Source organism: Elgaria multicarinata, chromosome 10 (assembly GCF_023053635.1).
Source record: "Elgaria multicarinata webbii isolate HBS135686 ecotype San Diego chromosome 10, rElgMul1.1.pri, whole genome shotgun sequence".
NCBI classification, from domain to species: domain Eukaryota; kingdom Metazoa; phylum Chordata; class Lepidosauria; order Squamata; family Anguidae; genus Elgaria; species Elgaria multicarinata.
The window spans coordinates 17110930-17138397 of record NC_086180.1 but is presented as its reverse complement, the minus strand read 5'-3'; the positions used below and the strand labels follow the sequence as shown (position 1 = coordinate 17138397).

The 27468-nt window shown below is 39.8% G+C and overlaps 1 protein-coding gene across 2 annotated transcripts; it reads right to left on the bottom strand.

Annotated features, from left to right (window-relative positions):
• Positions 1–527: 527 nt before the first annotated feature.
• Positions 528–26731, bottom strand: CDS1 (CDP-diacylglycerol synthase 1). 2 transcript variants are annotated; one of them, XM_063136203.1, is made up of 13 exons: positions 26348–26730; positions 18151–18278; positions 17399–17495; positions 16760–16857; positions 16125–16264; positions 15091–15149; positions 13655–13737; positions 11232–11319; positions 10272–10340; positions 8165–8317; positions 6602–6721; positions 5715–5818; positions 528–4331 (listed from the first exon to the last, which is right to left on the bottom strand). In XM_063136203.1, exons 1-13 carry the CDS (start codon positions 26408–26410, stop codon positions 4202–4204), a joined length of 1332 nt encoding a protein of 443 aa, XP_062992273.1. In that variant the 5' UTR covers positions 26411–26730; the 3' UTR covers positions 528–4201. The 2 variants fall into 2 exon arrangements, with proteins under 2 accessions (XP_062992273.1, XP_062992274.1); XM_063136204.1 differs by lacking the exons at positions 17399–17495; positions 18151–18278 and having other exon boundaries at positions 26348–26731.
• Positions 26732–27468: the final 737 nt, after the last annotated feature.

Below are 27468 nucleotides of genomic sequence, written 5' to 3'. Positions count from 1 at the left end.
CCAGCTACCTTTATTTACCATCTGAAGAAATCTTGGCCCTCCAGCATGAGATGAAATAGTAAGGCAGCAGAGAAGGCGCTTTTTATCCCTGCGTGAAGGGAATTGAGCTGTTTATCATCTGATGGTAAATACTCATTTCTTTCCTGACCTCTAGGTACACCTTTCAAGAACAAGATGATACAGTATAGCGAGCTATTTTGAAACGTATCTGCCTTTCAATTAGGAGTTTGATTTTGATGGGGAGATATACCAAGTGTAGGACTGGGGGAAACCCAGGTTCAAAAGCCAACTCAGCCAGGAAATTTACTGGGTGACCTTGGACAAGTCACCTCTCTGACTAACCTAGCTCAAAGGGTGAAGACAAAACAGGCTGGGAGAAATCTATACACAACTGTAAACTTGTTGGGGAGCAAGTGTGAAACAAACTGGTACACAGATTAAACAGCAACAGGATTTGAGGGTTTACAGCAAAACTTATCTGTGAATTACAGCCTGCAACAAGAAAAGGTGTCCATGAAAAAGTGAGATTAAGATTTTGATCAGAGCTTTATTATCCCCAGTCCAGCTCTACAAAACAGTCAGCTAAAACATATTTGAATGCTCAAACATTTACAGTATATACACACTATTTTCTACAGTTTTGCTAAACAAGGCAGAAGTCTTACCCAAGAGAAGGACAAATTAAAGGAAGATATTTGCTTAAACTGAATGAAGGGGGAATAGATTATATATATATATTTCTGGCATGTAGTGAAAAACAAGCTAAAGCAGTAAAATCACTCTAGCTTATTTTTTTTTTAAAAAAAATCCAGCACATTCAGAATTTGCTATTGAAGGTGCAGTCCCACCTAAACCTTCACTTTTACTTATGCTTTGTGAATGGTTTTACTATTGGCATTGCTTCATATATGTATTTACCACAACCATGTCTATGGCTGGGATGGAGAGGGGGGTGTTATACACTTGGAAGTGTGTGTTTTCAGCCATTTGTTGTAATATTCTAACAGTGTTACTGAAAATCACTCTGAGACCCCTTTCCAATGGTATCCTGAACACAAAGAAACAGATTGTAAAGCAGTAAGAGCACATCCGAAGTTACCAGGAGACATTTCACTTTTTTTTAGCAGCATTTTAAAAACATCTTTCTTAACAGTGCAAACATAGCTAGCAGGTTCAGCTCCTCTCCTGCATTCAATGGCTTAAATACAGTCTTATTTCAATACAAATGCTAAAAAAAAATACACCAAAAGAACCCAAAGGGTTACACTTTTACATTAAAACAGCTTAACATTTTTATATGATTCGCCTTGATGGAATAATTAGGCAGAATATTTTCTAACAAAAACTGTTGAAGTCTTACATTTCAAAGGCCTACAAGTGACTATACGTCAGTGCAAATATTCCTATTGGTGTTTTAAAACCTGAACCCAATGCAATCAATTAGCTTGGCTATTTCTTCTTTTTTAGGCTGTGCTTTAATCTGCTTTTCAAGTTTAACAGCTAGGCCTATGGGACAATTCTGTTTTCTTTAAAAGCTGACAACACTTTAGAATCCTGAAAGAGAAATCGTGGATGGGAGACTGGTGATGGTAAATGATTGTATTTTAAAATACAAATTCACACACCTGCACCATGTATTCAGTGAACATGAGGGGGTGCGGAGGACTGGACATCTTGGCCCCAGCGCCTACCTTGGGCATTTAGTCATCCAGGCATTCACACCAACATCTGAAACAGGTACCTGCAGACATCACTCTAAAGTGTAGAATGTTAGGGCCAGGGCCAGAAGTTGTCATTCCGCCTCCTACACACATTAATTGAACAAATGGGGGAGTGGTGAATGTGACTATAGTCCTCATGCAAGTGTGTCAAGCTGAAGAAATCCAGCAAGCGCTAAAACTTTACAAGCAGCCTGATTTCTGCGCTTCCCATGGACATCTTCCAAGAACAGAGTTCCATATGGATGACACTGTATGGCATAAGCAGAAATCATTGTGTGGTTAAAAGAACAATCTGAATCCAGCCTCAGGACCCTCTTCTGACGTTAGCAGCCGCTCTCAAGCTGCAACAGCGAGCGGGGCCTCCCTATGCCTCTCCAGTAATGGCAAAAGCTCCAGATCAAGCCAGAGCATAATGTGGTGCCTTCCCATGCAGTGATGTTCCAGTTTCCAGGCGGGCCAACATTTTCAGCTTGGGAAGGAGCAGCCCCCAACATTTCTTAAGTTATTTCCAACTTTGGTGATAGGAGCAGAACGGGCAGGACAAACAGCTGCTGCTCGCACTGTCAAGGACATTTTGAAAGCCCTTCAGCTTTAGATATTGGTGATGTACTACCCACTTACTCTAGAGCAGTCACAATGCTTTTGTTAAAATAAAGTAAAAAAAAATAGTCTGAAGTAAGCGGGTTTCAACCTTGTACAGTGTTACCCTACAACAGTGGTTCAATATATGCCTGAAACCAAACCCAGTGATTTCAAGTACTAAATGAAGTTACCAAGTTCTGTTCTTACAGAGGTTAATATATATTTGTGTTATTTACATGGTTTAGTCAAGCAGCACCAAGCAGGTCTAGAACTGTTGCCTTAAAACATTCAGAAATACGTAGTCATCAACCCTCACTGAAAAACAAAAAAGCAGCTCATTCACACTAACGTCATAGGCTACTATCCTCTGGAAGGATTGCCTTACACATGAAATGAATGGAAACTGTGCAAGAGCACAGTTGTGCTTTTGCACAATTCCCCCCTTGATTTCAGTGAAGCTTGCAGAGGAAGAAGCATCAGAATTGCACTCCTAATGCCTTAAATCCTATTTAGTCAGTCACCACCATACCACATTTTTGGCATTCATGTGCTTTTAAGTTTATTATTTGCATTTGCTTTAAAAAAATAGAGGTTTTGGATTATGACATGATAAAAGAAATTACATAGAAGCAATGAGAAAACAACACATACCATGAATGTTAGAAACGTCACATTTCATGCAGATCTCAGTAAGGGATCTCGAGACATTTGGATCACGTGGGGCACACTGAGAAGCACTGCTCTTCCCACAGGGCTGGAGTAGTGCTCTCATGACTTTATATTGTTGGCCAAATGCCCTCGTGGTGGAAGAGCTAGATTCATCTCCCAACCTAGAACTCCAACTAGCCAGCAGGTCACACTAGACCAGGCCACCCATCCTCATGAGAAAGAACTAAATTAGGGGTGGGGAACCTGTGAGCCTCCAGATCCTGTTGGACTCTCAACTCCCACCTGCCCCAGCCAGCATGGCTAATGGTCAGAGAGGATGGGGCTGTAGTCCAACATCTGGAGGGCCAAAAGTTCCCCACCCCTGATCTAGATAATGCTGAGCTAACACTCATATTGCACTTACCATAAAGGAAAGAGTTTCCATTTAACACATCCGAACATTGAGGCACAGATGAGCACATTTCAAAAAGCCACCAGTTCTTGGTGCTTAACAGCCCTGAATGGAACTTCCTGGTAAAAAGGAGGCCTGCAACTCAAGTAGAGGTCTGTGCTTTAAAAAGGTCTTTATGATGCTACCAGGAAGAACCCCCTCTGCTCGCCCCCCACCACCAAAAGGCATTTCCCTTTTACAAGTACCAATTCATTTCTACCTGAGGTATCCAGCGAAGACACACATTTACCCTAGGAGTTTTCCCATTACACACTTCTTTCCTATTTATTTATTTATTTATTTTGAAGTATTATAACAGGATAAAACAACCTCTATTGCCATTTGGTTATTACTTAGTCATACTGTCAGCTAAAACAGATACCAACACAGTACTATAAAGTGTCATTAATTGATCTGGAGTCATCTCATTGCACAAAAATGAGGGTTTTTTTTATAAATTGCACACTCACAAGTATTCCTTTAATTGTTTACTCTAGAGGGAGTGTGCACATCATTGTTTAAAAATGTATAGTTACTTGTAAAAAAAAACGATGAAGCTAGGAACCAAGGGAGAAGCCTCATTCCATCAACCCAAGAAACTAGACAGCAAAAACATGCAATAGTTTAAAAGGAACTTAAATCTCGCATGGCCTCCCGGGTATTCACAGTAAACTCAGTAAACAGACATTCATATCTTCAGACACACAGTCTGGCTTCGGTCCGATGCACCTTGCGCTGTACAAGCAAAACTGCATTTCCAGCAGCTGTGCTTCTCTTTGTAGTCCACAGTTTGGTCCTCCTATCCCCTCAGTGATGGCTGAAGGATCCCCTTTTCAATCAGATGCGACTTCAGAGTTTTATAAACATTTAATTGCTGCTCTGGCTGGAGCACCAACAGCTGTTTCAGTAGTTTGCTGGGATTGGGTCCTCTGGCAACATTAAAGAGACAACGTTTCAATCTGAAATACCAGTTCGCTGTACTTATCTCCTATCTGATCAAGTGCTTGTTTATCCAAATGAAAACTGTTTTTCCAAAATTGCTCCTTCTGGGAACAGGTTACCAACTAAAGCACTTTAAATGAGACATAAACGAAAACCTTAATGAGGCAGCAAAAATTCAACATACGTAAGAAGGGCTACTACAGAGATACCTTTTCCCATTATTGACATCGACCGAGGTACTTGCTACTAAAGAAAAATAACAACAATCAACTACAGCAACATCAGCTGAATTCTTGCATGACCTCTCTGTCACGAAAATACATTCTGAATTTGGAGAAAATAGGAAATGATGCCTCTTCTGCAACTAGAGCTCTGGGGTTCTGTATTTTCTGCATTCATGGGTCCTTATCATATACACATTTGCTTGTGTGTATCCAGCAACACTGGAATAATGAATTCAGACAGTCAGGAATTGTGTCATGGGCCTTTCCTGGGTTTTTCGTACTGCGCAAGGCAGGGCAAGGGAAGATACTCAAGCTCTGAGCTTTAGTAATGTTTATCTCCTCCCTTCGGATATGTAAATATTAAAAGTTCCTATGAAGTTAAGGGAATTGTTCACATTGTTAATCAATCACTTTATTTGCACACCACTTTTCTATATGCAGCAGGTCTGCACAACCTTTTCAACCCCAAGGACCATATCATTGGGTGTCTGGCAGGGGGATGCACGCACACATTCACACTCTGACATACACACTTAACATGTACATATAGTCACACTCAGGGATCTACATTCATGAATGAATGACTACATTTACTCCATGAAAATGTGTCCTCTTAGCTTGTTTCTTAGAAGCGTTCTGAACATCTGAATATACAGCCTCTGTTGGGTCAGACGATTTACAAGTTCGTTCACATACTCAGGAGATTCTAAAAGGTTGGGAAGACAACCTTCGCTTGTGATTCTATAAACATGACAATCCAGCATTCCAAATACTTTCCACTAGTTATCTCACACCAGAAATTAGGTCGGATTTCATGTATCCCTCCTTAATCCTTTATTCAAATACTACTAAGATTAGTTATTTTCCAAACCTCCAAGGAGAAAGCTGGTTTTAGTAATGAGTTGCTATTTTAGCCAAAAGATCAGGACTGTAACATTTGAGTTCCTTAAGAACCCCAGTGACGAATTACTTTTTAAACTGACAATTAGTTCATCCTTTGCCACCTCTACTTGATAGAGTTGTTTCAGATGTACTAACTGGAAGCAGGTGAGTCTCTCTTTCCAACATCTGAAATGAAGTTGAATGTAATGAATTCATATCAATTCTCTGCAATGAATTCTTAAATACTTGCCTAAGGGAACATACCTTATGAAACTGGTGATATAGACATGAACAAAAGTAGCCATCAAGTACTGACAATCAAAACGATCCATTATTCCACCATGTCCAGGAATAGTGTCAGCAAAATCCTTTAGGAAAAAAGGAAGCCAGTACATTATTTATTTATTAGAACCGAAAAGTTATTGGTTTATAACCTGCTTTTTATCTATTTGATCAGTTGCATTTAAGTTACAGCTGAAACATTTATTCAATTCCTTTTCAATTAAAAAAAGGTGCCACCGATAACTGGGTCAGCAGGTCTTAATCTAAAAACAACATGCATACATAACACTGGCTCAGTTCAGACAACACATCAGTCAACACAGTGTGAAAACTTCACTCAATGGTTGAGTTTTTAGGAGGTTCTCCCCACACAACTAACTCCATTGTTGTGTGACTGTGGGCTACTGTGGAGTTGAGTAAAATCCATCTTGACGTTTAATTGACAGTTCTTCCGCCCTCTCTCCTCCCCTGGTCCTCTCAATGATATCCCAGCTGCTGCTGCTGCAAAAAAAAAAAAACCAATCCCCAGCGAGTTGTGGCATCTCTCCTACAGCAGCATTTGATCCTTTCACCGCTCTTGCCAGAGAAGTCTGCAGCCAGCGGGAAAAGTCAATTCAACGCAACAGAAAACTTCACGGAACCTGCCACACAACACAATGGTTGTGCAGGAACTCTCCTCTGCACAGAGTGGATATTCTGTGTGGAGTGTTTCCCCAAAAAACTCCACCGTTGCACGGAGTTTTCCCACCAGACGACACGTTTCTCAGTGGTGGTGTAACAACTCCACCGTGGAGTTCTAAAACCACCATTAAGAAACATGGTGTCTGAACTGAGTCACTGAGTCTTGTAACCTCCAGACTCCTACATACCTTGATTTTGAAAGCCCTTTTAAATCCACTAGCAAAAAAGCCTCCAAACGGTCCAATTAAGGATGCAAATGTTGACAAAGCGATGCTGTGCATCTGGAATGGGTACATAGTCACTGTTTCCTGCAAGAAATCATTACAATAATTAATTTCACTTAGCGTTAATTAATAGAGGACAGACCCTTCCTCTCCTCAACCTCCCATGACACAAGCACAGTCTCAAAAAATTAACACATTAAGGGGTTAAACGTTTCAAGCAAGGATGGGTTCCTTACATGAGTGACCAGTCTAGCTTTGTTTCTTCCTCAATACTCGAGAAAGAAAGTATCAGTTATTGGCTGGCATCAATATCAGTAATCTCTCATTTTCTTCTCTTTTTTCTCCCCTTCTCTCCCCCTTTCCTAGGAAGGAACTGGCAAGGGCATGAAACACACTGTGAAGCTTCCAGCCACTGCCTTCTTCTGCAGAGTAGAGTGGGGGAATCAGTAAACTACACAACACCAAAATGCCACTTTTTTCTCCTCCTTCTGGCAGAGAATCAGTGACTGGGAGAAACGTGGCAGGTGACTGGCCTTGCTCGCCTACTCCCAAACACCTGCAAGCAGCGCAAAGCAGAGTCACTTTAGGTGCACACACAGAACTGCTTCCTCTCCTCTGGAGCAGCTGGGAAAAGAATAGAACAGGGGTCGCCGCCCCATGCTGCAGGTTGGAAATTTAAAAGGACAGCCTAGTAGAGATTATCAGTCTCTCCCCTCACTGTAGCTTGAGCAGCAGAATAACTAAGAAGCTGAGGATCAGCACAGCACCCGCTTCCCACTGAGTATGGAAAAGTCATGAGACAGAATTTGGGTTGGGTCTCCCTCCATTTCTTCTTCCTTCCCACCCAATTGTGTTGGCTGGACTGTAGTGTGCATGGCTACATCATAGGTTGAAGCTTTCTTTTGGGGGGCGGTGCCTCAGCTACTCATACAGATCTTGAGTCACTGGAGGTTGGGCGGCGGGCAAAGATGCAAGCCAGCCTCACCGCCTATGATCTCACAGGGCAGATGATTAAGACTGAATTCTTGGAGGGTGAAGCAAGTAGTGGAATCCATTCTTTGTGAACAGCTATTGACTAAGGTGTATCCCAGTGAAGGCAGTGCGGAAAGGTAATAGTTCCCTGGACTTGTGAAGAGGTCTATCAATTGGACAGCTGCTTTGTCAACATGTTCCTCTAGTGTAAAGAATGGATGCTCTTGGCCTATTATCCAGAAGCCTCCTGTATGTATTTCTACCTATTCTGCTTCTACTTTTGTCCATTCAGTGATCTGAGTGTATCAAATCAGGCACAAACCTTCTAAGAATGAAAAGAGGAGTGTCATAACAAGAGATGCTAAGCAGTAATTCTGTATATCGTAATATACTCTTATGCTGTGGGAAAAGAGGTGAAACACTGTTGCTATCTATATTTGCTCTGAATGCTGGAAAAGAGAATTTGACTCAAGAAATATTCTGGCTCCTAAAAAAAAAGGATTACACTCAACATTCTAATCTCGTAATATTAAACTTTTCTTTTGTTTTTCTTACCCTTCCCAACACGACTTGTAGTAATGTCGGTATGGAGTATTTCTGCAACTGGAATAGTTCTGATGGCTCACACTCTGTGTCAAATCTGTTAGTTTCACTGTTGTATTCCACAGGACATACAAAATACTGATACTGAGCCAAAAGGTAGGCAGCCTGAAAAGTACAAAAGGCATCCATAACATATGACAAGCTGAGTGCTTCTCAGATTTTGTAATACAATACAAGAACAATTCACTTCTCTCATAGTGTATCCAAGGCTTTGTTTATGGGTTACCTAGAACGATGTAGTTACTGTTCCCATGAATACTCCCACAATACTCCAGGTAACGTGTATAGCTTATGTTCTTCTGAGGCCCTCTTCCAAGTCCTCCCAACATCTGAAGTCAGATGGGTAGTGACCGGATATAAGGTTTTCTTCGTTGTGACACCCATTATGAGAATGCCCTCCCCAAAGAAGCTTGCCTGGTGCCAACCTTGATATCTTTTCAGTAGCAAGCATTTATCATATTCCAACCTAGTGGAGAAAAAGGATATGCCCTACCTCCTGCTAAGACAGAATGCAAACTCAGAGAGCATTATCCTTTTGGGCTTCACATCCAAAAAATGCAACCAAGAGAAATCACCCACTTCAGGCTGCCTTTTGTTTGAAGGAGGATCAATGACATGTTGCGCTACATAGCAGTCATAGAATCATAGAATAGTAGAGTTGGAAGGGACCTATAATGCCATCGAGTTCAACCCCCTGCTCAATGCAGGAATCCACAATAAAGCATACCTGACAGATGTTTGTTCAGCTGTCTCTTGAATGCCTCTAGTGTGGGAGAGCCCACAACCTCCCTAGGTTCCATTGTCATACTGCTCTAACAGTCAGAAAGTTTTCCCGATGTCCAGCCGGAATCTGGCTTCCTGTAACTTGAGCCCGTTATTCCGTGTCCTGCACTCTGGGATGATCGAGAAGAGATCCTGGCCCTCCTCTGTGTGACAACCTTTTAAGTATTTGAAGAGTGGTACCGTGTCTCCCCTCAATCTTCTCTTCTCCAGGCTAAATATGCCCAGTTCTTTCAGTCTCTCTTCATAGGGCTTTGTTTCCAGACCTCTGATCATCCTGGTTGCCCTCCTCTGAACACGCTCCAGCTTGTCTGCAATCTTCTTGAATTGTGGAGCCCAGAACTGGACACAATACTCTAGATGAGGCCTAATCAGGGCCAACCTCTCTGGCACTAGCAAGACTGCTTGATGGACTGGAGAGATGACTCTGAAGACCAACTGTCCTCCAGTATCACTCTTTGATGCCATCACTTTTCAAGGGTGGACAAGGAGCCTCATCTAAACCTTCTGATACCATCGACAGCACATTGCATTGTGGATCTGGCACTGTGTGGGCAGTCTTATCCACCTATAAATCTGATATTATGAGTCATGATATCATTATGTTTGTTTGATCCTGTTAAGATGAGCTTTAGAGGCTCTGCGTCATATGGCGGCCATTCGTTTGGGGAGTACAAGTGATGACCTCAGTTACAGAGTTCCCTTCCAACTGAACTAATGTATGTGTTCCAGGATGACTTTTCTTAACATGGCCTTTGTGCTGCTGAGATGTTTAATGTATCTTACGGAAGTTTTTGTGGCATGCTTTAAGCCCACATTAAGCCTAACTTAATCTGCTGCTTTATAACAGTGCATTATGGTTTGATGCTTTTCAAGCATATTAACATACTTTTATTCTGTATGCTGCCCTGTGCAACAGCCTACAAATACTTTAAATAAATAAAAGCAATGTTTTGTAGGTGGCTGTGTATTGTTGTGTTTTTTCTGTTGGTTTTTATTGCCATGGGATTCTGCTCTTTGTGATTTTAGTTTTAGAATTATTTTTATTGTGGTTAGGGCAGGTGGTCACTTCTACCACAACAAAGCTGGTTGTCGTTGTGGGTAGCAGGCTGACTTGTGACTGTAATTACAACCGCTGGTAACCAAGTGGTGTCCCAAGCCCAGAGCCTAAGGCTGGAAAGTGACAACAATCTGGCAACATTTACAAGCCTTTCATGCCAGTTTCAAATCCAATGCCAAATAATACAACATTAGTATGAGAAGGCGCACGTCCACTTACAATAAATCCGAACACAACTGTGGTAAAGAAGCCGCCAATGAAGCCTTCCCAGGTTTTTTTTGGAGACAGCTAATTAATGAGAGAAATGAACAAGTTACAATTTTGACTTTAAGGTGTCATAAGAATCTCTGCTGTTTTTGCTGCAACAAACTAACATGGCTACCCCTCTGGAAACATTGATACAGTTTTTAAATTTTTGTCCAAGTAGCAGGAAAAACACAGCAGAAATACTAAACAGCTCTGTTGCTGTTTACACCTAGTATTTAGTTGAATCTTTCGAGTGCAGTACTACTTTTACAGCAAAGTATGCTGTACATGGTACATAGTGAAGCTACATAAGGATGCTAATCCTTTACAGAATAACACCCATACATATTTTTTTTAAAAAATCCTTTTACAAATGAGATGGGTAGATAAAATGTGACTGATTTCAGCAGTGGCATTATAAGCATGATAAAACAGGTACCTGCAAGTTACTAAGCAAGATTACACATCTGACAAGAAAACTGCGAATGCTAGTGTTGAGCAGGATCAGGTTTTCCCAGCAATCACTGCCTGTGGTTTGAGTGCTGGCAATATCAGGAAGATTTGTTTCCCACAACCAATGGACTCTGATCATCAGAAAAAGCTAGTCCTCCTACATCAGCCGCAGTCCTGAACTATTACTAAGATATGCTCTGACAAGCTCTGAAACAGTCAATGACTAAAATAACTAAAACTGTAATAAAGGAAGCAATTTATGTCTGTATATAAGAATATGAAATGTCAAAGGGTACAGCTAGCAAGCCATAGAGCAAAAATGTTGGCTCCAATTGGTCAAAATTATGGATAGCCTACCTAAGGTGTGAGGCAGAGATGCTCAACTAGAACACAAGAAAAACTGTACTTTGCAAAGTAAATGGAAGCCAAGCATGAGTGCATCACTTTAGATACTCTTTGATTATTACTCATGTTTTGTACCTTAATTAATGGAGTTCTACCAAAGAAGAATCCAAAGATATAAGCAGCAATATCATTGCAAATAACACTTGAGATTGGAACAAGAAACCTGAGTAGTAAGAAGGAAAAAAAGTTAATTTAAACTTAATTAATAGACACTATGGGTGGGGGGGGGGGGAGGATGGCTTTTTATTGCGGCCGTATGAATTTTCCAATACATTTTAAATATCACTATTTTATTTTTAAAGGAAGCTGGGTAGAACCTTTTAAACCAAATATTTACAGAATTCTCATTTTGAGATGGATCTGTTATGCAAACAAATTCTGTACTATATAAGCATATGCCAAACATTCTGAAATTTATGAAATTTCAGAAAAGAGATGTCTGAAAAAAGAGATGAGAAAAGAGCACCTGTATATTTAATTTTTTTCTCCCAAGGTACCACAAGTATTTGATCTGAAGGGGGGGGGGAATAAACCACACTTTGGGCTGGTTTGCACAATCGAAACAACCCACCACAGTGAATTGTGATGCATGCTGGGCAGTATTTGAATATTCAACTCCCAGCTGTATCTTGTCATCTCACCCAAACCTGGAAATAGTGGGTTATGCGAGGGTTCAAAATGGCCACCCACACACACCACAGCCCACTGTGGCTTAAATAAGATACTATGGGCTGTTTGATTGTGTGAACCAAGTCTCTGTATAGATTTTTTTAAACTATAATGCTTGTAAAAAATTAAAGGCAATAACATGTACTTCCCTTAAATTGTTTAAATGCAAGGGGAAAAAAAACAGGTACTGAAAACTGTTGACACACTAATTAAGTTTTCCCAAACCTGGTACACCCAAGATATGTTTGACTGCAATGCTCAGCATCCTCCAGTCAGCATGGATAGCTGAGGATGCTAGGAGTTGTAGTGCAACACATATGGAGGGCACCAATTAATTTTAGCAGTCCTCAGATCTGTGCATGGTATGCTGACAACCATTCATCTCTTTCAACAGAGTTTAACTCTCTTCCACTCTTTTTGTTAGAGCACCTTCAGTTTCGCTGTCATTACTTATTCTTCCATTTCACAATGAGACATATGCATTTCAATGATATAGATGTACTCTCTCACATTCTTGCTAAGGATAATCACCTGAACAACATTATCTACTAAGGTTGTCTAATGTTGTATTTGCAATAGGCATCCAATTCATTGTTACTAATGAACTTATGAAACTGTTTTTTACAGGAAACATTTGAAAAATTTCCATAGAACGTTTTCCACCACACATTACTGATCATTATCCTCATCCTCATCATTCTTTATCTAGAAGGCCTTTATATATCTAAAATGCAAATAAGTAAGATTCGACTACTCATTCTCACACCCCTTTCTTCCTGCCAAGCCAAAACAAAACATGGATCTTTTCTTGACAAAGGAAACCTGATTTCCATTTTAAAGCATAAGACAGAAAACAGAGGGAAGGAATCCATTCTTGTGCTAATGCAGTGAATCTCTCAAGTATCACCCAAGGAACAAAAACAAAGATGGATCATAACCTGCCAGGATATTATGCCGTATCACAAATTGCCCTTGAAACTTCCCTTAGTTCCAAAAGCAGTTTGCCATGAGGCTGGGCTTGGTGAAGTGGGATCCTGTTAAATAAAAACAAGTTCTAATGTCCCCTTTTAGCTCACAGAACTAATGCCACAGTTCTTTGGATCATGGCAACAACAATGGCCCTGTTCAGAAGACACCTTAAACCACGGCTTTAACCACAGTGAAGAAGGCTTTTTGCCTTATTCCCCATGGTTAAAACCATGGTTTAAGGTGTCTTCTGAACAGGGCCAGCATATAAAGAAGCAGAAAGCTTTTCCAAAGCATGGAGCAAACCCACTCTCCTAACCAACAATGTAAATTAGTCAGGATTTAACCATATGTTAATGAAATGTATTGGGTCAGCCAATACAAAACTGCTTTGAGGGTAATGGGGTGATTCTAAAACATGTATAACACCCATCCATGCCTCTTCTAGCAATCCTGGTCTTGTATCCTAATCCTAGCAGTTTGGAGGCAAATTCCTGTGATATTAATAGGACATTCAGGAAAACATACTTTGGGCTGAGATGGTACTTTATTTTCTCTGAGCTGGTTCAGCATCTCTTAATACTGGTTGAAAAATATATCGATATATAAAACTGTTGAATTAATACTTTAAGGCCAATTTCATGTTGCATGTTGATCAGAAGGTAAAGACTTGAATTTTGAATTTTTAATAACTTATTTTCTTGTTCATTCCAAATATTTTAAAGCCTAGACAAAGCCTCATCGAATATCTATAAACAGAACATGTGAAAAAGAGAACTGAAGAACAATTATCAGACCTAGAAACATATTACTTAGATGAGTGAGATATATGCATAGATTTGCAAGAATTACTGTCCCCTTACCAGATCATGCCTTCAAACAGATTTTGGATGACAAGATGGGATTGAGTTACAGTGATCAGCAAAGTGACATGAGTCCATGCGAACTGTTAACAGTGCAATAACACAACAGTTAGTGACAACGGCACAGATCAATACACCTAAATAAAAATGGTAGTTGAGCTGAAGGAGCTACAGAGACATTCTAAGACATGAGAGGTGTGCACAAACAATATCACAATCAAACCGTGTTAATTTCTGAAGACAAGACAATTATGAAAAGATATTTCTAGTAAAAAAAATGTCTACAAATTTTTCCTACTGATAATTAGAAGACTTTTTAAAATGCATCTAAATGTGAATGAAATAGAAAGAAGGTGGTAAGCTGTAAGATATTCTGTGTATGCATATGGCACACAATTTAGAATTAGAACGTAAGATGTTAGTGGAACGTTTGTGGTGAAAATATTGCTATATAATTATGAAAACTTATCGACACAGAAGTTAGTTCCTACAAATTATCGACTAGGACTTAGGATCTAAACAGCAAAAGCACTAAAGAAGAAAGAAGAATCCTTCATCAATCTCTAGTGATGGTTGTACAATTCAATAACCATTTCTAATACATCTATTATTTAGTAGACTACCAAGCATTAAATGTTTAAGGCTTCTTCACACATGCGTCCCCTGGCCACTTTTTCCCATGTGGTTATTCCCAAATTTGCATATAATCATGTTAACAACTATGAAGAGTCATCTCGTGATAAACAGATACACACTGTCTCAATTTCCATGATCATATTGGCATGGATAATAATATACATCAGGGGTGACCAACATGCAGCCCATGAGATGCATGCACCCCCACCCCCAGTGCAACCCCCATCACCGGGGGGGAAATGGTTTTTAAAAATTAGCCCAAAAATGCCATTCAGAGCACTTAGGTGTGTCAAAAAGGTCAAATCAAGGTAGATTTTACTTTTTTGGTGCTCCATAGTGCTTCATACAGCACTTCTTTTGTTCAGAAAAAAACAAATCCAGCCCACAGGCAGGAGGGTGGAAGTTGACCCCCATACTGCTCAATACTGCCCTCTGCTGATACTGTCTAGAATCATTTCTAGTGATCTTCCATAAAGAGTAATTTTTGGACTGCTTTTCTTTGTGCACATTACAGTACTGGTGCACCTTTTGTGGTTTTCCATAAGAATTTCACTATCTCCAGCGTGTAGTCCATCTAGATCGGCAGATAGCTTTATAGCGATAATCTTCAACAAAGTAGATTACTACAATTGCACATTGCCAAGTTCAGATTTGTATCAACAGTATGGGGTGAACAGCTTTGATGTGTGTTCACAAGGTTTGAAAACATATTTTCAACATTCCAATTCAAGAGTGACAAAGAGGAAGTGATTAATACTCATGTAGAGAATAAATCTGGCTGCTAAGGGATTGATACACACCATGTAAAACTGCAGACGATACTGCCTCTTCACCAAACTCAATACAAACATACAGAAACCTGTGCAAGAAACAGAAGACAGGTGTATGTTTTGCAGCAGTATTCTAATTACCCTGAACAAACAGAACTAAACTGGCAATAAAAGATGGTTTCATTATTAGGTCTCTTCCTTGCATTGGTCTTCAACAATTACAGCCATAGCCCCACCCAGTATAACTGAGTATTGTACATTTTTCCTTAGAAGTTAAGCATTTTTTCCATTACGCATATAGGTCCAATTCAGGCATTGCACTAGGATAGAATTACCCAGTTTCAGCAGGCAGTGTGACATACTGCAAGGAAACTGACAGCAACGACCTGATTTCTAACGTTCCCCTTCTCATTCACATTCCCACACAAACACATACACCCACTTTTCTGGAAGTGTTGTAAAACCTACTTTGATCTACACCAGGGATACTCCAACCTCGATATTGCCTGATCTACTACTTAAAAAACAACCCAAAAAACTGGAATCTCCATGATCCACCATTACATATTATATTTACAAAGCAAGAACGCTTACTCTTATGCTATGAACAGTTACAGCAAAATTAATCGGTTAAGTAATCCTGAATAGCAAGTCTAGGAAGCGGAATTTTTAAACTCACACTCACACACAGGGTGATGATTCTCACAGTCCTTTCTGCACCATGTTCCAACATCAGAGCCAACCCACATCGCAGGCAAGCATAAAAAAATAATGACAAGGCCCTGAGGTGGCAGAAGAACTGCCAAAATGTTCACTGCAACAACCTATGAGCTGTCAAACCAATGAGTTTTCAAAGTTACACACATTAATTCTGAAATTTCTGCTCTCTCTTTAACTGCCTACCACTTATGCTCAAAGTATTAGAAATGTTTGTGCTAATTTTCCATCAAATATTTTAAAGAGATCACGTCTCAAACAAACCCAGAGGACAAGAGCCCAAGAATCTGAAGGGCAAGCCACATTACACAGTAGTAAACAAAATACAATGCGCACTGAGATGTTACCTGCCAGATAAAGTGTAAAAGATATAAATCGATGATATCGAATTAGGAATTGAAGTTGCTCTCGTCTCTGAACAAATGTGGCAAAGTAATCTGCTACGGTCTCTCCATAAAAGAAGTAGTTCACACACAGCAAAAAATACCTGCAACATACACAGCAGCTACGTTATTTTGTGAGAAGGGAGGCACACGTTTGTTTGTTTTTATTTTCACATTTTTATATCTCTGAAGATGAAAAAGTCAAAATCAGAGCTGTCACTCATTTCAGTCCAGGGAAACCACAACATTCTGTACTGCCAGAACATGCTGCAAATCTGTAGAGTCTGATCTAAAGCAGATTCAACAAGATTGTTTTTGGGGGTGGGGGAAGGCGATAAAGAATATAATTGTTTTAAATTGCTCAATTTCTTTTAACAGCTCCCATCACTGCAGCATTTGATCAATTCAATTGAATTGCTAGTTGTTTAGGTGTCTCAGCAATATTCAATTTTATAGAAGATATGTGTTTTGAACTCAAGCACCACAGAAGCCAATGGTTCAAAGCAGATTCATTAACTCCCAGGTCTCTGCTTCCACTGAAATGCAATAGGAAAAGTCTGGAAACAGGGCTAAAACTAAAATTTCCATTTGTTACTTACCAGCTTAGTGTTCTAAACCATGGCAAGTCATAAGAACGATAGACTCTGTAACCTATAGTGATTATTTCATGGAAACATTTTACTTGTATGCTCAATACCTAGAATAAAAGCAAAAGATATATAAGCAGAATCCTCTAATGTTTAACACAGTAGAAAAATGCATCATATTCAGATGTTACCAAGCCTAGAGTTTGGATCACTGAAAGCTAAACTTATCTAAATCATAGCATTTTGATATAATATTGCAATATTCACAGATGTGTTCAATCTAGCAGAACCAGAGGAACTTCAAAATGTCAGTGCGTAAGGCTTCCCTATTCATTGCACCATCAGAGGCAGCTCTGAATGCACATCACATTCTACAAGAACATCTGTTTAGCGGATGCATCAGAGCTTTGATGTTTTCAGGTTTCACCTGGCTGAGGATTTTATACTTCTATCTAGAACCCCACACAGTGCTGGATCATAAAAGCAAAGGAGACATCCAGTCTTAACATATATTGATCACGTAGCCTGAGTTTCAGCATGAACAAAAAGAGAAAGACAGGTTCAAGATACAAAACTAAACTAATTGATAAATTGGTTATTTTCATAGCTAGATCAACTGAGAAAATAAATCTTATAGTTTAGTAGACTTACAAGCAACATGAGCATGAATGATCCCATGTATATGATCAGGAAGAAAAATGAAATCATAGCTAAAGTTAAAATTCCACGAATCCACCAATTCTTCCATCTACAAAGGGAAATAGATATAAAAAGTCAAGTTACAATTATGATTTCCGAATTAGCCATTAACCAGCATTAACTTAATGGCCAACAATGGAATTTACTGACAGAGTACAGGAAAATTGGTGGTCAAACAGAACTATTTTTCATTAATTTAAGAATAAATCCAGTTTTTAGATGAGAATACCACAAAAACAATCTAATCCTATTCACATTTACTCAAAAATAAGTCCCTTAGGCTCAATGATGCTTATTTCAAAGTGTGCACAGGATTCAAGCCCTAGATTTTTTTGTTTAGTAGAATGGATTTTTTAAGATACACATGTGAATTGCTTCATAAAGGTATAGTGGCATATACAAAACTGTCCTAGAAATTCTGAAATGAAGGCTAGTATAGAAGTGTTTTTTAATACCATCACAACACTGAAGTTTGTTCAAGGATCAAAAAGTGGAAATGGTTGATGTTTGACAACTTTTAAAAATATCCATTTGCATTCAAATGGTTGCCTGAATGTAGCACCTATCAACAGAGAGCTTCAGCTAAAGGGCAACTCAAACTGAAAAATAAAAACAAAGCTTTAGCTTGCATATAGTCTAATTTTGCAAAGATTAACTTTACAATAACACCTGTCCAGATGAATTATTTTTATTTTTTCCAATACCTGGAAGATAAGCCAGAAAGGGCCTTTTTAAAAATTTCTGGAGTGCTGTCCTTTGGTGGAACAACTTCAGGAACTTCTGAATCATTTCTGAGGTCCAGTTCTCCAAATCTTTCATCTCCTTCCACATCCTTAGACAAAAAGCACAAGATGCAAATATAACACTTAGGAATCTAATCACAAGCAATCCAACACAGGGAAATAAAACAGCAGCCATTATTGCAAGACAGACATTTACCCAATGTGAGATGTGGGGTGCAGCAGGAACACAGTAAACAGTTTATTAAATATAAGATGAATTATTTTTTTAAGGCTAAATGGACAAATTGTATTTACAAGTTTCATTTTTCCAAGCTATTGAAAATTATGTCTAGGTTATAAACCACTTTACTCACTTGTGGACTGATTCTAGAAGCTACTCTGCTCAAAGAACTTAGCACAGTATTTAAGAGACTCATGGACTGGGTTCAGACAACCAAAAAACCAATGGTGATCAATAGTTGACGGTGGGTTATTTAACCCACCATAGGTTATCATGTTGTATGGAGGGAATTTTTTAACCAATGGTTATTTGGCAGAAATAACCAATGCAAGTAACCAACGCTGTGCAGAGTTGTCTATTTGAACAACCATTGGTTATCATGTTGTGTAGAGGACACCACTGGTTATTTCTTCAGCTACAGAATTGCAAGGCAGGAGCGGTCTAAGCGGTGGCTGCCACTCTAGTCTAGCTGGCAGGATAGATTTTCAGCAGCAATGGCTAATGGGATACTAGTGGGAGGACTGATGGGGGAGAAAGGGTAGGGGATGAGTGAGTCAACTCAGCATGAACTAATAGTCAACTCAACATTGATACTAATCCACACCACAGTTGATTATTATCATGTTGTGTGGGGCATACCCCCTAGATAAACAACTGCTGAGCTGATTATTATCCCACTATTAACTATCATGTTGTCTGAATCAGAGTTTCAAGTCCCAGTGTATGATTTGTATATACCAAACAACTTTGAAAGTGCTTTAGAAGCTGGTAGGAGTCAAATGGCTGTGAGCAGCCCCACTGCACCTGCTTGTATAACTTTGAAAAATCTCTTTCTTGACAGATTTTTCATCACTTCATACCTCTGCTCTAGTTCCCAAATTTAGAATGCTTTCCCTGCAACACCTGCAGTAAACCCTTGAGACTGAAATTTAGGCTGCAGCTCTGGCATAACTACACTCATAAGCTCTGTAACCAATATTACTATAGAAAAACTTTCCTAAAGGAAATTACCAAGTTACTGCTGGAATACACACCATCTCCTCTAAAACCAGTCAGCACCCACAGTTCCCAATAAAAGAAAGATTTATGACCACTGTTTCAACTAAGTACAAAAAGCTACAAAATAAGATGAATTACATGACTTTTCAAAAGCAATGTGTTTGTTTCTTTTGAAAATTGTGAAGCTATGTTTGTGTGCCAGGTATCCATCAATCCCACTGTGTTTCAGCCGCAACAACCAAGAGTTCCCCAGCAGATTCAACCATATATATGGGGAGAGAAAGAGACTCAGAGAAAGAGGGGTGTGCAAAGCTCCTTGTGGCTTCTAGTGCAGAAGCCAGCTCTCAGGAGTTGTGTTTGTGTGAGCCAGTGCTTTTCTACAGAACTCTCACTTTAAGTTGCTGATTCTTTTGAGATTAATTTTCTGAGTGCAGATATATAAATTAAGAGCTATCAAAGCAACCCTCCCCCTATGGAAGGGCCAGACAACTTGTCACCCTCTTGATGTTTTGCCCTACAACTTCCATCAACCATAGCGAACACAACCAATGGTGAAGGATGATGGGAGTTGTAGGCCAAAACATATGGAGGGCCACAAGGTGCCCAAACCTACTCTACAGAAATGATCCATTTGTTATTAGCTGGTGCAACAAAAAAGGAAGCAAGGAGCTTGTAGAAGTGATTATGTCAGAGCTGCTCACATAATATGTTGTTTTAGCTCTTGTGGCACAAGGCTGCTGAAAAGGCAAAATTCTTCTCCAGAAAGAGCCTAAAAGAGCACTGGATTTTTGTATTATTATTACTATTATTATTATTGTGTTTATTCAAGACATGAAACTCAAATTTTGCTTCCTTCCCCTCCTCAGCAGCACGTAGCCACTGTGCAAAGAACTATCCAAGGTAAAGAAGAACAGAAAAGATCATGTTGCACACTTTTAATGACTGGGAAACAAGCAGTTTTCAGCTAGCTCAGCAGCACTTGTATTCTGATGCCCTTTTGTATTCCAATATGGGTGCTGCTACCATCATATGTTAAATCACCCTTCTCTAACCTGGTGTCCTCCAAATGTCTTTGACTACAACTCCTACCATGCCCAGCCATTGACCATGCTGGCTGCACATTATGAGAGCTGTAGTCCAACCCAACTGAAGAGCTGGGGAAGACTGTCTGAGAATGCAAACCTATGCATGTTTAGGAGAAAAAAATGTCCTACGGCTCCCAGCATGCCCCAGCCAGGATGTTCCAAATCCATTTGTGTCCTTTAAAGTTTCAAGGGGGAAATTAAAAGCATAGGGAAAATGATTCAGAAGTTCCTGAAGTTGTTCCACCAACGGACAGCACTCCAGACATTTTTTTAAAAGTCCTTTCTGTCATCTTCCAGATATTGGGGGAAATCCTGCCTCTTTTCACAGAATGCTTACAAGGATATTCCCATAAGAAGAAAGGGTCATTTTAGGCAAATATTGTAAATACAGGCTTCTATTGCATTCCAGCTCCACATTCTAGCTGCCCCAGACATAAACAGCAAAGAGTTAGGGTAGTTTTCATAGTCTCCAATATAAGAGAAGATATGGAGTTTCTCTAAGACTCTGGTAATTTTAAACTATAGTGCTTTGTAGCAGGAGGGTCAGAACTAAAGAAGACTAGGCCTTAAAAGAAATGCACAACGCATTCTGAACCCAAACATATGCCTTAGCAGTATTTGAAAAAATAGTAGACTTCTTACACTCCAGAAAACTGCAGCTTTCTATTCCCTATAGCTATTGATCGGTCAGTCACTCACATGTATTTGCTACTATTGGCCTTCACAAACATACAGCTAGTCAAAAGAAACATTCTGGCTTAGATAGTCCTCAGCACATTGAACTCCGTTCTGTATATATAATCCAATAGGTTGCTAAGGCAAACACAGAAACTTTATACATAATATATTTACTGATGTAAAAATTTAGTAACTTTTCCTGAAGAGGTTTTATCTGAAATATAGTATGTTATGTCTGCTATCACATTATTTAAAGTCAGCAGACTATCTCTATAGTTCACAGAACACTTGCCTGCCTACACTAAACTAACAAGCAGTTCTCAGCATTTTCAGGTGAGAAGTCAAAAGACAAGTTAAAAACAAATAGATGGGTAATTATTGCATTGTCAACAAAACAAATTCTTTAGCACTGCATTTAAAAAGGAAATGATGGGTCTTCACAACCAAGTGGGGATAATCACAGAGTGGCTAGTGGATTATATGAGTTACATCATGAAAATAATTGAGAACTTTTAGTTTGTGTTTTTGCTTCACTTTTAGACTGAGTATTTTGAGGTCAACACTGCCCTTATCTCAGTTATCTGGTTCTTTTTCTTTTCTTTTCCTGATACCAATATCCCTCTAACGTCTTTGTGCATTACACAGCCAGAGATTGAAAGCTTGCATTCTGAATGCAATTGCCCTAGTTTAAAGTAATTTCTTATTCCAGAGGGGTAGATGTGTTAGTTTGTTGGAACAAAGTTTTGTGGCTCCTTAAAGACTATCAAATTTATTGTAGTATAAAGCTTTTGTGAACTGACTTCATAAAATGTTCACACATCTGATGAAGTGGAATATAGTCTACAAAAGGTTATACTACAATAAATTGTTATCCTTTCAAAGGTGCCGCAAGTCAAAGGTACCACATTTCTAAGTAACTTCTTAATAATTCCCAAGTACCACTCATGCCCTACCTATCCATGTTTACCCAAAGAAAGCTTCACCAAGTTTATTTTTCAGGAAAGTATGTATAGGATTGCAACGTGAACGACACGAAGTGCTCCTTCAATAGCGTTTAAACTACTATTGCAACACATGCAAGGGATATTCAAACCAAAAACTGAAATAAGAGTAGAAAGTTGTGGCTTTCATTTTCAAGTAATATTTAACATACATCATGGACAATAATATGTTTCTAAATATATAAGAATCATAAAAGGTTACTAATTTTAATGGCAAATGTTTACATAGAAACATCATAGAAAGTATCTTATGAAAGCTGAATAAGATTATATTATGTTTATGATCTAATTAATCTTCAAATTAGACATTTATAAAGGGAACCCACAACCACAATTTGAGGGTCTTTGTTTTTTGAGAGCTCAAAGTAAAACGGGTAAAGTATGAACCACAAGCCTCACTTCAACAAGGTGGACTCGGACAAACAATTATTCTTTATAACCTCAAGCCTCCAACTGAAGCTAATAATAGCCTACTTTAGACATTTATATAGAATACTGGTAATGATATGTGAAGTACTTTAGGGTGGATTCCTGAATCGAGCGGGAGGGGGGTTGGACGCGATGGCCTTATAGGCCCCTTCCAACTCTACTATTCTATGATTCTATACTTTAACACTAGAGATGCTATATTCATCTTTTAATATTTGTTTATGCCTTCCTACATAGCATGATTTGCATACATCATCCAGATGTATTTCTTACTCTGTAAAAAAACACAGTGATATTATGACACATTTTGCTCACTTGTGCCCAATGCTGTGGCACTCTGCAATATTGATGACTTAGTATGTTAGAAGCATTTTAGAATGCAGAGCCCTGCCTTTGTCCCATGTCAGCATTTGTTCCACCTCTGCTACTCTCCACTACATCTTTTTCCTCACTTCTTTTTAGCCCCAGAATCAGCAGGAGCTCAAAGTTGCAACATAGTGATATACTAGTTCTGAAAGGTCTATGACCTCTCAGTCTTGCAATTCTATAACTATCCATGTTTCAAATATCATAGGTAAGCTAGTAGGTCATGCATGCTATTTTAGGTTCTATTTTCAGATGGAAAGGCAGGATAGAAATATTTTAAAACAAGTAAAAGTAAACTCTTGTTTATGATGGGCTGCCTTACTTTATGCCCCACAGCTTCTTTATAAGCTGCTATTGGAAGACTTAGGTCTTACATTGCATATTTTAAGCCAAAGACAAGCACAGCACCAAGTTTTAGAAAGCCATAGATAACACTCCTCCCAAGGCTACAAAAACCTTTGTGGGATCTCTCAAAGAGGTTGGGCCACACTTGCTGTACATTGCTTCACAGATTCAGAACCAGCAGAAAGTAACCTAGTAATATGCTAGCTCTGAAAAAGGTATCCATGGAAAACATGCAAGACTTTTTGGCATTCAAGTTTTAAGAACTGCTTACTAGATAACAAAACCACATGGTTGCTCCCCTTCATTTATGCCCATACAGAAACTTCCATCTCTAGATCAAGAATATTGATGCCGGGGAGTAAAGGTTCTATAGGCAATAAACCAGTCTCTGAGTATGTTAGGAAAGTTTTACAACTTTAAAAAAAGCTAACAGGAACCAATGTTCAGGGACAGAGTGCATGCGAAACTCCAGCTCTAATTCTTAGCACCTGTACATCTGGAAATTTGAAGAGCTGCACAATGCCAGTTAGGGTTAACAGGTTTAAAACCAATCTATTTATTCAAAATAATGTAAAGCACCCCACTGGATGATAACATATAGCAGTTAAATGTTCCCTTTACCATCCCCACACTGGTGGACACTAGTGGAATACTGTAACTTTCTAAGCACACTTACTGCTAGTGCTCAGTTTGGCAGCAGGAAATTGATTGGTGATCATACAAACTAGGGTTGATATATTAGCCAAATATGGCTAGTGTATCACTTGACTGCGCTTTTTTTTTTAACTATGGTCCATGAAGACAAGAATACCATTGCATAGGTCACATTAATCTCTTTAAATTCCATTATGTATCATTTCCTAGCAAAGGTAGCAGTGCTACCTACACCTGCAGCAATTGGGGCAGGCCTAGCAGCATGGCAAACCTCTCCTGCTGACCAACTGGTACAGCTGCAGGCATGTCCAAACAGTACCAACGGTTATTTGCTAGGACCACGTTAACTTTATCTTGTTTGCTGCAGGATCATGTTGTTTTAAAGTTTCCTAGATAAAAACAAGCATGAAGCCAGTCTGGCAGAAACTAATAATCTATTCAAGTAGAGCAGGTTGGACTTTTATGCAAGTGGGATAAGTTGGAACTCTCCTGTTACTAGACTCTGAAGGAGATGTAGATTTGCAGTTGCAAGCTAACGTTACAATAAACTGGAATGTATTGATGCGTACTACAAAATATAAAACATATTTTTTCTGTGTGGCAGCTCCCTCTCTGTGGAACTCCCTGCCTCTGGATGTCAGGCAGACACTAACATAATTTTGTTGCTGGTGCCTGCCAAAGATTTTTTTATTTCAATAAGCTTTCCCTGATTGACCAGCCAGTTTTTATTGGGTACTTAAATGAATTAAATAGATCAACTGAAAATATTAATTGCCACTTTGAAACTGCCAAGTTTGCCTAAGAGAGCTTCAGCTACTGGGCAGTATAGAAATATAACAAATAAATATAGTATTTATGAATGCAACATTTTCTGCCCCACATCACAGGATACAGGTTTACTTCATCTGTTGCTTTAAGAATTAGCCCTGAGCGTGGGCCCTAGAATCTGCCTCAGAACCGTTTGCAATGCACTGTTTCCATCACAGACATTTGAATGAAGAAAGACTGCATGGAGTTCAAAAGTCTGACAACAAACAACTGCTCTACTTCCTAAAATGCATTCAGCAGATTAAAACAACTAAAAAAAAAGGTCAATTCATTTATTGGTAAAAACTCGTGTCTCAAACAATTCTTTGGATTCTAGCTCATATTAGAAGGAATAAAAGTAGATTTTCCATCTCCCATTTCTTCTTATTGCTGGAAGTAATTAGAATGACAAAGACTAATGGATTTATACGTTTCCATTTCTAGGTCCCTGACACTAGAAGAATGCTGCAAATTTTGGAAGTGGGCATACATAGCTTGAACATATTTTAAATCTTAACATTGCAATTTTATTTTGAATAGGTCCATGTCCATCTAAAAAAAATATCTAGCTGTAATTTCATTAAGATGCATCGCATCTATTGTGTGTTATAGATTTAATATTTAGGCATTTAGATTTAATATTTAACATATGCTTTGGAAAGTCTAAAGCTCTCTTTTTGAAATCACATCTACTCAATTATGTAAGGAACAAGCCAAAATAACACACCATCCTATCCCCTCAGCCTTAAGACTGCAGGCACAAAAAACAATGAAAAGATTTCCTCCTTTTTTCTTAACCATCTTTTCTCTTAAAAGATTATATTCCAAGTCATGTCATTGCCCATGCCCAAATGTTTGTCAGGTAGAAAACTGTATTAGCTGCCATAGAGATATTGATAAAAGTTAACTGGAGCAAATTCAAGTAGTTCATGTTTTACTTCCTTCTGACACGCAGGGTCAATGTATTAATGAACTGGCTGTTTACATTCACAGCTAGTGAATACATTGAACAAGGAAGGAGTGGTTGAAAGAAACAACCTTCTACAAAGGGTGTAGACTGCAGGTACAGAGGGAATGGCCTCTTACCGCAGAACTGGAGAGAGGCAGAACTGCCACTTTTTTTTCAGCTTTACCCATTCATGTTTTATATTCTCATCTTGTTAAAAAGGAAAATGAAAACAGAGGTGACTTTCATTTTTCCACATATTCATTTCAGGATAGGAACTCTCAAGCCTAAACCTGAGCGACGACGACTTCCTAGCAACTAGGGAAAGAAAACAAACACCTGCCCCAAATTCATTGCTCAAGCATATCTTGAGAGGTGAAATTATAACTGAGTGAAAGAGGAGACGGTGAAGAAGCGTGAATCAATCTCTCTTCCGAACCTTAATCCTCTTTCAGGAATGAGAGGCAAGAAGTGCTTACAAGGAAGGAGCACATCACAAGCCAAACAGAAAAGGCTGTGAATCTGCTTGGGAAAATGCTTGTAAACTCCCTCCCCAGAAACAGACAAACCTCACATTTTGTGTCCCCATACCTGGGGGCAGGTACAAGGCCGTCCCATTCAGACTTACCTTGTCAATGATGTTTTCAGCATCGTGATCTCCCCCACCTCCTCGCTGCCTCAGTTCCGACATTTCCCTGGCGTAAGGTCAATAAAACAGCAGCAAGAACAAGGAGGAAGTAGTATGTATGTGTGTGTGCAGGGGACAATCCTCCCTTATAATGGGGGTAATCACAGATCCAAATCCCAAAGGTTAGGCCTCTACACCTTTCTACATCTCTCTTTTAAAAGCTCTCCCAAGACAAGCCCTGCAAAAGAGATCCACAAGATCCCTGGGAGCGGGGGGGGGGGGGCGGTTTCACAGCAGCACTAGCAAGGACCCCAAAACGGGCCGCCCTCCTTCAGGAAGGGCTCTTCCTTTGCTAAGGGTCCCTTTCAACGAACATAAGGGCACCAGGACAGACTTGCTCCTTCGCTCAGCAGAGGGGAGGGGGTGGGTGGGGTAGATTTAACCAGCCCCTTCCAAAAACGCAGAGCCTCCAAAACAGAGCAGGAGACCCACCCACATGAGATATCTACACACACACTAATGGCAATAATAAAGCAGACCCTCAGTCCTTTTACTCGGGGGGGGGATAAAAAGGGGGACCCTCCCTCTAAAATTAACACCCTCCCAAGCAGGCTCACCCCCAGCCTCCGATGAGGCCCCACGCGAGACCTTTCCTGCTCTTCCCCAAAATGGGATCTCTGAAATCTGGCCCGATATCCTTTCAGAGGAAGCCGCTTCCCCCCACCCCCACCCCCAAAGGACCACTCACTCCCACACAAAACGCGAAGTTCACCTATCCTAGTCGCCCCCCGCCCCAAATGGATTGAGGTGAATCCACACCCGCACACCTATGAAAGGCGGAGGTCCCACACCTAATTTTAAACACACCGAGGGAGAGAGAGAGTCGAGAAGCCCTTCCAAAGCTTCCTCCCCAATGGAAGGGGGGACCCCCGAGGTCTTGCCTAAGCTCCCCCTCTCTCTTCCCCCCTCCCCCACTCAAGGCGGAGGTTCAGGTGAGCGGCTCCCTCCTACGCGACCCCGAGAACCGCCGCCGCAGCGTCCCTAACGCCGCGTGAGGCGCTGCCACAGCCAATTAAAAAGGGAAAAGCGTCGCGCGCGAAAGAGACTCTGCGAGTGCGCGT

Bases quoted from the DNA above. Each gene is read 5' to 3' on its own strand.
- CDS1 (XM_063136203.1), bottom strand. From the start codon at position 26,410: ATGTCGGAACTGAGGCAGCGAGGAGGTGGGGGAGATCACGATGCTGAA. The intron at 6,722-8,164 runs GTAAGAAAAACA...GATTTCTTGCAG, and splicing joins TACAAGTCGTGTTGGGAAGG to GAAACAGTGACTATGTACCC. The intron at 4,332-5,714 runs GTATGTTCCCTT...TAATGTTGCCAG, and splicing joins TATATCACCAGTTTCATAAG to AGGACCCAATCCCAGCAAAC.